Source organism: Hyposmocoma kahamanoa, unplaced genomic scaffold (genome assembly GCF_003589595.1).
Source record: "Hyposmocoma kahamanoa isolate Upper Pololo Valley unplaced genomic scaffold, ASM358959v1 78, whole genome shotgun sequence".
NCBI classification, from domain to species: Eukaryota; Metazoa; Arthropoda; class Insecta; order Lepidoptera; family Cosmopterigidae; genus Hyposmocoma; species Hyposmocoma kahamanoa.
In genome coordinates this window covers 4008836-4020992 of record NW_020653945.1, presented here as the reverse complement: position 1 = coordinate 4020992, position 12157 = coordinate 4008836, and the positions used below count along the sequence as shown (strand labels likewise).

General features: G+C 34.5%; 2 protein-coding genes across 2 annotated transcripts in view; both read right to left on the bottom strand.

Moving 5' to 3' along the window:
* Positions 1–6415: 6415 nt before the first annotated feature.
* On the bottom strand, positions 6416–8157 carry LOC113232916 (zinc finger protein 454-like). Its single transcript, XM_026467818.1, has one exon. It carries the CDS (start codon positions 8144–8146, stop codon positions 6773–6775), a length of 1374 nt encoding a protein of 457 aa, XP_026323603.1. The 5' UTR covers positions 8147–8157; the 3' UTR covers positions 6416–6772.
* Positions 8158–9803: 1646 nt separating this feature from the next.
* The window catches only part of LOC113232918, a 128053-nt gene continuing 125699 nt past the window's right edge, over positions 9804–12157 (bottom strand). Inside the window, exon 4 of the mRNA XM_026467819.1 lies at positions 9804–11024. Within this exon, the coding sequence (XP_026323604.1) occupies positions 10794–11024 (231 nt within the window). The 3' untranslated portion in view covers positions 9804–10793. The remainder of the gene's footprint in view (positions 11025–12157) is intronic.

Below are 12157 nucleotides of genomic sequence, written 5' to 3'. Positions count from 1 at the left end.
ATTTTTATAGTTGTTACGTAAGAACAGAAGCAAATGTCGTCTAAAGTTACAGATACTGATTTTTTGCAACCGTTCTTCAATCTATACGTGCATTATACTACGCTCCACTTTACAGTTTTGCCATATCCATTTAACCACAATAAAAACAATACTGTGTATCTAGAAGTAGATTTTTATACTTTTTAATTAAATTATAATACTTAATTAAGTGATTTCAAATATGTCGATATTCCCGAAACTGAAAACCTCAGTCTCGAGTCTCAAAAATGCCAAAAAAAATTTCGCAACTAACATTCTTGGGATGAAAGCACTAATAAGGTGGCAGTACTTCACTGGACGAACTTTTTCAAAAGGAGCTCTATTACAGCACGAAATCGACAAATAACTGCTTAACTAATTATTACTCAGACATATTTATGTATAAGAGATATTCCGGTCAAGAATGAAGTGGGCCCTAAGTAGTGTCTCAGTACAACAAATATTTATAAGTCATGGTCATAAGTGATCTGTCGAACTAGTGGCTTGTCGAACATGTGTTTTGTCGAAGTAGTGTTCCGTCGAATTAATGTGTCGAGTCGAAATAGTTTATGTTGAAATTAAGTATAAAATTTGAGTGCAAAGCAAAGTAAAAATGACGAAGAAAAAGAATTAGAGAACGATTCAAAATTTCAAAAGTAATTGACCAGGAACCAGAGAAAAAGGTAGGATGACGATGAATGAGGTCGCATTGGTGCATATAATACAGGACCTGTCTACTTATGGTACGTTGAAGAACTGGTATCATTGATTAAAAATTTGCGTCTGATGTTCCGTACCTACGCCAATTGACGCTAAACATAATTAGAGACATGCATTACATATTTGTTAAATGGATATACCGTTCATCATAGGTATTTCACGGTCTACATACAAGTAATACGAGTGTACGTCGCCTTTTAAATTTTTAATCAGCCCGTATCGGAAATGGTTATTGATTTTTAAAAACATAGTGTTCAAGCCATTTTTAATCTTATGTTCCACGTAGTATGGTTAAATTATATAAGTTATATGTTTTGGCTTATGCATTATAAAAAGATTTGAGAACTTTTTCTTCGTCGTCAGTTGCAATTCATTCTATCAATGAGTATATAAATTATGTGAAACTTAATTAAAATTATTATTTATAGCACAGGAAAAAGCACAGATTACCTTTAATAAAAGGAAAAAACAAACATAAGGTACTGCTTATTTCTATAAGAAGTGTCTTCCTGAAAACCTAAATACAGGACATTTTGTTCAACACCTACCTACAACTTAACCTAACTAACCTAAAATGTATGTAATACAATATTAATAGCATTAAACTATTATAAACTAGATTAATACTTTAATAAATACATATTTCATAACATAATGCCTGTAAAATGGATGGAACAGTTGATAAATAATGCTCCTTAATGACCTTAACTCTCAATTTAAAAGTAGCTAACGATGTACTTTCGTGAACAGAAATAGGAAGTGCATTGCAAAGTCTGACCGCATGAACAGCGAAGGAGTGAGAATTAAAACCGGAATTGAAGGAAGGAAAAGATAACTGGAACCCAACGAGAGAGCGATAGAGTTTATCCTGAGACCTGAGAAAGCTGAAACGCTCTTTCAGATACTGAGGAGACGAAGGGAAGGTAATACCAATTTAAGTTAATAATAATTCGCTATCATTGTCCTGTTGTATGCAAAACTACAAAACTACAGCATAACAGATTATCTGACATCAGTTTACAGTTTATTTGCAAAATCGTATCGCAGTATAATTCATTTTTGACAAACAGCCGGTTTTGCCGTGTCAAATAATGCTCCCAAACTTGTTGGCTCTCAGTCCACTTGGTAAGACAAAAAAAATTCAACGCCCACAACTACAAAAAATAATTGAAAACACGTATTTTTTATATTAACTTAACACAAAAAATCACAAAGGAAAAAAATTGTAGTATAGTTTATACAGATAATTCGGGTGTCTTGTTTAAATGCGCTAGCACACCCTGGACAGCATCAACTCCCCCCAATTGCTTTCGAGTACCCTACCCTAGGACTCTTCAGCGTCCTCTCGTGGTCGATGAGAACCACTTTGGGAAACTATGTTCTAATAGGAGCCATGGTATTAATTGCACCCGGGCGATATTAGGCAAGTGTCGGCGATGATCAGGATGCATTTTAAGATAGACACTGGTAGGTATATTGTTCTAATAGAAACGTAAGCGTACAATGGGAAGGGTCGATGGGAATTTTACACGTGTACACGGTATACACGTGCCGCTTTTCTGATATAAAGCGTATTAGCCACGATGTCGGGTTTTACGGCTGTAGAGCTTCTTAGTTTATGAATAAAATAACAAGTTACTCGTTCTAAGGCGAATAGTTATATAGCAGAACTGTAGGATAGATTGATCGGAATTGTGTGATTGCTATATGTATACAAATCCACTGTATAAGAGAAACGAAATTATATGTTTTACTGATGTCTGAAAAATAAAAATAAAAAAAACTTTATTTACATTAACACAGTTTCAAAAACGTAGCCTGTAGTTAGGTACATCTAAGTATTTTAAGTAAATAAAAATGTAAGAAAACTAAAGCTATTTTTCAGACCCCCTTTTAGTAAAAAAAAAACTCACTACAATGCTTTCAATCTCACTGCATTTTCGAGACCCGGGAAAAAATCGAGACTTGGTGATCTGGAAAATTATTACAAAAGTTGAGTTCCATACTTGTAGGTTAGGCATTTACGCAGTCAACATTGTAATAAGTTTTTAAATTAAATTGTTTATCATAGTTTTTGTTTTACATTTTTACAAACAAAAGACGTTTAATGTAGTCAAATGAGTAATGTAGTTTCACATAGAGAGGACCTGATTTCATTGTTATATCGTTCTTTAATCGCCACGGATAAGATCCTCTCTACAGTGTTGACTGCAATGGAACCACAATAAAAATGACTTAGTTTAGAAAATTTATTTCAATAAGGCTTAACACATATTAGTTCATTGTTGATCTTGTATTTCCTTTAGAATTTATTTTAATACATATTATACGAAAAATATGGTTTTAAAACCATATTATACGAAAATTGTGGTTTAAAAACCATATTATACGAAAAATATGTTTTAAAAACCATATTACACCACTTATACATTTTTAAACAATATTTTTCGTACATATCATTATAAAATTTTCACGCCGCCGACCACTTAGGACGCCACGCTGCCGCTGACATTTTTACTATTGATGAACCCCTGAGTCGATATTATAGCACTTTAGAAATCATCCGTCTAAAGCGTGTCAAAATTGACACGTTCGACTTAATAGAGTCGATCGTAAGTGTCAAACTTGATATCGCACATGACAATTAACATAGTATTATCTCAAAATGGCTTTAAGTTATATTAATATTACCTATTTAGTTTTAAAGCGACAGTGTTGTCCTGTCATTTTGGAATTAAATCGTATATGAATGACACATAAATATAACGAAATATTGGTGATAAAATACAACATACTCGTAACACAATTTTTGAGATAATACCATGTTAGTTGTCAAGTGCGATATGCTTTTAATGTACCAACAAATTTAATGTATTGGTAATGAAAACATTTTTTCAATTTCAAAGGAAGACATTTCTTCATAACAGCAAAGTACATATAGTAAAAACTACATAAAAATTCCATTTAGGCCCGCTAACATTTATCGTTTGCCAATATTGTCCTCGGAGGATGCGAGGGCGGCGGCGCGGCGCATTGACTTTGAAACGTTATGTAAACGGAACATGCTCAACTTGACAGACTTAAATCCATGCCCTTTTTAAGAACTCGCCCACACCACGGGCCTTATTCCAGCGTCTTCGTCGCCATAAACGGCTACTTAAAATTTTACTACTTTTTTTTAAAGAAATTCACAACCACTTATGAAGCATTATTCAGTTTTAGTAGCAGTAAGAGTTCTTTCTGAAAGAGTTACTAAGACCATTAGATATCTGCTACTATCCTGTGTTGAAGGGTAAGAGTGCTGGTGAAATTACAGGCACATGGAACTTGTCTCAGGATGACCCGCGCGGTGACAGTGCCCCTCAGATCTTTGCGACTTAAAACTCTAATGCTCAGGCCACACAGACGCTTCCGCCTCTGTTTGGACAGAGCATAAGTGGCACTGCAATAGCTATGGACAGGCGGCGTGTCGCTTATCGCCAGGTGCACTACATGTCCGCCCCGTCGCTTGATATAAAAAAGTTATTTGGGCTCTTTAAAAGGTAATTTGTTGCAATTTCTAAAGCAAAGAACGATCAATTTTTAATTTTGCGACTAGAACCGACTAAATCTAGACTTTTTCAGAGTGCAACAGTTGTTAGTCTAGTAGTTCTCAAGATTCAAACATGGGGTTTATTTGCGAACGGCACAAAAGTTTTTTTTAATTCTTTGTTTCGTTGCGCTCGATTTTTAATACTTGTACCGTTGCGCACCATGTTGTATACTGCTATAAAAAAATATGTAATAAGTATAATTGTATATATAATTTGGGGCGCAGCAGAACTGGGGTATACTTTGTGCCGCCAGAGTAAGGTTATCTCAGCACGAACAGCAAAACGTCATTAAAACTTTGAATAGGCTTCGAACTCAGGTTGGCGGAACAAGGACAAATTTCAAAAATTTCAAAAAAAAAGGAACTATTTGTTCAGGAGGGGATTTTCAATGTTTTTATCCTGGACTGCTTGTGCGGTGCGACTCAAACGATGGCCCACCTTATATCGTGTCCTACGTGCCCTAACACCTGCACGCTTGAAGATTTAATGGCGGCTGCTAGTGACGCGGTCGGCGTGGCCGAGTTCTGGGCCACTACAGTATAATGTATGTCATTGATACGACAATAGGAAAAATATTAAAACTTTAAAATGGAATGCCGACGAAATCTAGAGTTTTTGCAGCTAGAACTGACTAAACAGCCTTGCTGTCAGATCTAAGCGGCGTTAAGAAATGGTGCCGCTGCCGCCCGCCGTAATAAGGCTATCCCAGAGCGGACAGTACCCACAACAGCTTTTAAAACGGTGAATCGACTAAATTTTGCAAAATTAGAATTTACTATATCGTGGATTATTATTATTAGTCTCTTAAGGTGATGCTAGAATAATGTTACACTTCATATTACTGAAGTAAAAAGTCTGTTCAATATTGCTTTAAACCCTTTGTGAACTAAAGGTTGGTTGAAGGTAAAGTTTGTTTTTATGATACCTAGAGACGGGAAGAAGAAGTCGTGTGGCAAGTGGAAAGCGTACTGTACTGTACAGTGTACTGTACTTATGTACAGCTTTAAATCGCAAATATCTGATGAGCACTCTCATTGCGCCATAAGTTGACAAGTCCCAGGTGCCTGTAATTGCATCAGTATGTAGTATGGCTAGCATGACAGGACGTTTTATACAACTGTAAGTATTCCATTCCTATTAGAGGGCGCCATCGGTGCTACAAGGGCTAGCGCCGGGTTTCTAATGCAGGGTTTCTTCAAAAGACTGGCCGGTTATTGTACTTCTTTATTTTAGGTCTAATTTGAAAATAATAAATTAGTCGACTGGCTTTTTTTTTCATTCTTTCGTCTATTTCCTACTCATACAAGTTTATAGATAGCGCGGTTCGAGGTGGATTTACAGTGTTTGTAAATTTTTGAAACACTAATTAAAAGTTCTTTTTCACATTTTTTTTATTCGAAAATGAATAAAACTTTGATTATGCAATGTTAAACTGTTGCAATTTTTTAAATTTTCAACCGTTCTCGCTTTGTCACTAAATATAAAAAATGCATTTTGTTTAAATTAGATTTTTTTTTAATAAAATTCAAGTAATACAGAACTTTACCGACGTCATAAAACATATTTTTTTGCCTATGTCAGCCCCTAGAAACACAACGCATTAAATAAAACTATAGAATTTAAACAGATACTTAAATAAAAGTATTACTAAACCAAACATGTACACCAAATCTTCATGGCACTACTTGTTAACTCAGACCAAACATAACGTTATTATTCACAAGACTTTACTATTTGAATTTCTCATTTTTTTATTCTGCTAAATATGCACTAGTGTGTACTTTGTACTCAACTATATGTATGTACCAAATGTTTTTTGCAAAAGGCAATAACAAAATTATTACATATTCATACAATATTTTATTACTGTACAATTAATTCACTCTGTTTCAAAATGTGTATTATCATATCATAAATAATTATTTGTACAATCAGAGCTAGCACTTCAATTGTAATAAAAAATTATTGTTTAAATAATAATAAATATACTTTGATAAAGGAACTAATAATAATAGTTTGACATGTTACACATTGATGATATTGACAATGTCTGATAATGTTTTACCAATAAAGTTTTATCTGCCATTGACTGTTTCCTTCACATATTATAATTAATACATCTCCATAAGATAATAGTGGTAAAATAAAGTATCAATATTATATACACACCTAATGCAAACAATATTCAATATAGTACAAAGCAAAAATCTGTGAAGATTGATTTAAATAATACCAATTTCAATATTGCACATTCGTTTTTATAAATAATAATTAATATAATATGTAATGCTTATAGAAGTCACTTAAATAACCAGTGAGCAGATTTGGAGTTACAGAAATCAGTCGTAATACCAACAACTCTAATAAGAAAAGTATGGGCTAAAATCAGACTTTTCACAATAATATCTAAAAATCTTAACTAGTATTTGTAGCGGATACTTCTATTTCCGGTAAACCTCTATACACTCTTCCTTTATTGTGAACCCAATTCTTTGTGATGGTTGTGCAGTTGGGACCATGAATTTATGCTTTGCTTTAATATGTCTTGGAACCGTATCTCTCCGGTAAAACTTCATATCACAATGTGGACAAGGGAATTTCTTCTCTTCAAAATGACGGCGTTGGTGTAAAATTAACTTTTGAGTGCTTTCAAAAAACATTCCGCAAACTGTGCATGGGATATTAGTATCCGTGTGCTTAGCTTTGTGTCTTTTTATACATTCTTTTCTGTAATTCTTATAATCGCACAATTCACATTTAAACCAAACTTTATTAGCTTTATTATGTACCATACGTTTGTGATTCGATAACTCTGCTCCAGTATAAAACGAATGAGCACATTTTTCACAAGTGTAGGATTTTACACCGCTGTGTCGTTGCATGTGCTGATTAAGACTATTTCTATTTTTCAAAATCTTCTGGCAAACTGGACATGGCATTCCTTTGTCTGAATGTGTTTTAAGATGTCGATAAATTTTGTTACGTCCTTTGATCAATTTGCCACAATATTGACATGTGATTTCAGCTTTATAATCTTTGTGTGCAGATTCTTTGTGTGCCGCAAGTGAACTTTGCTGCGTGCATGTTTTCGGACAAAGATCACATTTGTATGGTCTGTCCCCTGTGTGAGTAACCCAGTGAGTAATAATATCTTTAATACGTACAGATTTATACGGACACTCTTTACAATAGAATACACGCGATTTCCCTTCACCCTCTATGCGGAAATTTGTAGCGGCTGCGCAGCTTTTACGTCTATTTTTCTGATGCTTAGTATACGCAGTTAAACTTTTGAATGTCCTCTTGCAGTCGTGACATATTAAGTTTTGCTTAAAATGAATTTGTTTCCAGTGGACCCTGAGTTTGCATTTGCTTTTGAAGTAGTTACCACAGTCGTCGCACTGCAATTTGAGGTCTATAGCTCTACTTTTACGTAAGCCCAAATCGACTTTGTTGTCCGGTCTTTCCTCTCGGTTCTCAAGAGTTAAATCATTATCAAATGGCTCAGATGAGTCAAAAAAATCGCTCTCAGGTTCTACGAATTCCAAATTCGTTTCCTGAGGCTCCTCCTTCTTCACAATCACTACTTTCACGTCAATTTCTGTCTGCATAGGATTGTTGACAAAATTTGACGACTGTAGAAACACGTTCGAATTTTCACATCTCTGCTTGAAATTAATGGCTGTATCGAGCTCCTGAAGGCAAGTTTGGCATATTTTATCTGGTAAACCATCATGTTCTCTTATCTGCACGTTAGTTATAGCGTTTATGTAGTCAAAAATCAAGTAATCTCTGTACTTTTCGAACAGTGACATACTTTTCTTTTTGGCGGTGGATAAACACACACGACAAATACCACCCTTTTCCTCGTCATCCATCGCAGATTTAAGCAATTAAAATTCCGTTTTTAATGCTATGTTCTTAAGTAAAAACACTTTTTCAAGACAAATTCCAAGTCCAAAATCAATCGTCAACAATATCACAACAAAATGTCAGAAAACCGCTTAAAATTTTTAAATTTCATCTAACAAAGTGGGCAAAAGAGTAAGTTAATAAAAGTTTTATAATATAGCTGTCCTTGTCTAGCAAATAAAACAAGGCTAAACAGCCATGTTGAAACTAAATAGGTATACCATAACGTTCGTGTATCCGAACTTCTCCGCAATTTTTTTTTATTAATTTGTGTATGTGCTATAGCCAGTAAAAAAATGTTTATAAACTTTTCTACGTCTATTACATGTTCCAATACAATCTAAGGCTAACTAATGAGGGTCATATTCTAGAACTCTACTCAATGCTCAAGTCAGGGCTTGAGTATTGCAGTGAGCACTGAAAATCATACTCAAATCCTTGCCATTAGGGTCGTATTTCCAGTGCTTGAAATCATACTCAAGTCTGCTCAAATCCTGACTTGAGCATTGAGTAGAGTTCTGGAATACAACCCTGAGATTTATTTATTATGTACGTATGTACATACATAAATATCGATGTATAAAACGAACTTTGACTCCCACTAAGCAAAGATGGCGAGTTAAACAAGTTTTTCGCATTTACCTAACGAACTTTGCAAGCAAGCAACTTTTTATGCAAGAAAGTACGAAGTAACTTTGTTGCAATTATAAGATCATCGATCTGGTATTAATGCTATAAACAGTGATCTCATGACTTTTTATGTCGTCAGCTTTTATGCAACTATTTCAAAATAAATTCAGTTCTCATAGTCTGTGTTCAATGTTGTAGGGTTCCTAGTTACCTACCTTACCTATAATGCATAGCAATACCTACATGTTTTGGTCGTGTTTTTAACCTTTCGACTTCGCTCACTACTTACACGAGCAATAAAATTGTATCCACATTCTCAGTCCTTTTCCTAGTTTAAAAAATAAATAAAACACTGAAATTTCCAATAAATACTTTGTATTTTTCGAATGATTGACTTACTGAAATACATAATATATCACTTTCGCCTTAAAACTAAAGTATTTATGACTGACATATCCCGTTGCTAACTTATAATACAACATACTATAATATTTCTAGTTAAAATACTTAGGCACTAATAACAAATAGCGTTTATAAGATTCTAAGTAGACTAGTCAAAAACAACACACAGATCTCTCAGTTACCTTTAATTTAATCCTCATTGAGTAAAAATGTATTTTCACTTCTCATGCTCTTAAAGTTCGTATTTATGCTGGGTGTAGGCTGCGTAAAATAGGATTTTGTGCTCTAGCGCATAAAATAGGTTTCTAGAGCATAAAATTAAAAAAAAAACCATCACATTAAATATGTCTGAGGATCGTATTCCAGAACTCTATTCAATGCTCAAGTCAGGATTTGAGTATGGTTTAAAGCACTCGAAATCATACTCAAGTCCCTGCCATTAGGGTCGTATTTCCAGTGCTTGTGTTTCCAGTGTAATCCTGACTTGAGCATTGAGTAGAGTTCTAGAATACGACCCTAATTTTTGTAATTTTAGATTCAACTTTAATTAATTAATCGTCTATTTGTAATATTGTTGTTTAATTTCCTCGCAATAGAAGTGAAAAGCAGAGTGTATAAAACCCATTTTACTGTTGACTTAAGTATCCATCCCTATCCCTAGCCTGCGCCTCGGGTGGATATACTCGTATCGGAAACAATGACGAGTTTTATGCACTTGTTTTACAATCTACTATTGTGATATAGCACTAGACAAATTAGCAGAGAACGTTCCAAACAAGGAACAAACAAGGACATTTACTTAACATGTGAAAAGTCTATGTTAAATGGTTAATGAAATTATGTCATCAAATCGAAAACTAATGGAGTTACAATATATACAATATCTGTTTCTGTAAGCCACAAATTCATGATTCGTATTCGTAGACATCTGAACAATAAACAACTTGAGTATGAACAAATACTGCAAGTTTATTTCCCGTAGGGTTAAAGATAAAGTAAAGAACACTAAAAGTCATTGCATATATCTTCATGAAACAAATGTTAATATATAACTATTTTTCTAAGGCACTCTTTTGTAGTATTTTCACTGTCCAAGTTCAAATGGATTTGGTCCCAAAATTATATGTATTATGCTGTTTTATGTATTTAGAGTTAGTCGAAAATTGTACTCAATTTTAATGGCCTATGTCTCAAAATCCTATTACAACAATAAGCATACATTTAACCTTATATTACATCTTAGGAAAAAACCTAAATATACTGTGTTTAGTGTCAACAAATGAAATACTTAAAATATTTAATAAACCGTTATCACAACTAACTCCTTTATGTCGTTTTTTTTCTTAATTGCAACATCAACAAATTAATTACAATTCAAAGGCACTTAAGGCAGACTTTAGGTCTTACATAAGAGAAAAACGATTGTCCATTGTCAAAATTACAAATACTAAAATTATTGTGATGCTTATTTATTACCAGTACAGTCAGAATTTGTTATGAACTAATTGGTGATGTAATTCAATCCGGAGGCTCTTGATGGGAGCAGTGGGGCACAGGAGTAGGGGAGGATTTGAAAGCCCTAGGGAAAAGGGAGGAATAGGAAGGGGGTGGTTCGTATTCGGGAGGGGAGGGTGGTAAGGAGGAAGAAAAGAGTTCGCGAGAGGTAGCTGTGACGGTGACCGTCGGTGAGAGATCGATGCAGGAGGCAGGGATGTTGACTGGCGTGTCCGATGGCTTGGACCGTTTGCAGCAGCATTCTGGAATACATAAATTACGTTTTCACTTCTCATGCTCTAAAAGTTTGTATTTATGCTATATCACATTAAATATGTCTAATTGTTGTAATTTTACATTCAATTTTAATTAAATAATCGTTTATTTGTAATATTGCCGATTAATTTCTCCTCGCCTGCGGCTCGGGTATACTCGTCTCGGATGAAATAACGCATTTTATGCACTTGTTGTACAATCTGCTATCTATTGTCATTGCATAGACAAGTGGTCAAACACCTTCATTTTTTTCCATCCTCTAAGTCCAACATCCATTTGTTCGGCGATTCAATGCCTACACGTTGTTCGATCGTAGGGTTGTCACTTTATTATTTTCGATGTGAATGAAGAATGAAAGAATTTAAAACGGTCACTATTAAACCAGTGTTTCGTAGATATGTGTTTAAAGATGATTCTGTGTACATAACTTTACTAACACTTTTATTAACTTCGATGATCGTGAAATAGAAATAAAATGTGAGTCTGTGTGTACATAATGGTACATTAATAAATGAAAAAATTTGATACAGCAATATATTTTGGATAATTTAAACACGGAGGGAAACGCTTCAAATATTTTTTTTATGATACTAAGAGATGGGACGAACAAGTCGTGCGCCTGCTGGTAAGCGTCACACCTGTCCATAACAGTTGCAGTACCCTGCACATACACCCTGAGGCATAAGTTGACAGATCTCAATTGCCTGTAATTTCACCAGCACCTTTACCCTTCAAAACTGGAACGCAGTAATGCTCACGTTACTGCTTGGCGGCAGAAATAGGTAAGGTAAGGTACTTCCCTGGACAAACTCTTTCACAAGGAGCTCTACTGCTATTAAATCTGTGTATTTCTGGGATCAATGAAATGAGGTCTACCCCCTTTAACCAGTTTTTAATAATTATTAAACAAAGATTGAACACTTAGAAAAAAATCACTTTGACCGTGGACGCACTCTTTCACAAGGAGCTCTACTGCTACTACAGAATAATTGTTTTATTATACGATGCATAGTGTGGCGGCCAAGAGTACCTATACAATAGAACACATCCCGTCTCGCTATAGAAAACTCAGCAAAATAAGGGATGAGAGAAATAGATAGTGGTAAAAAAAC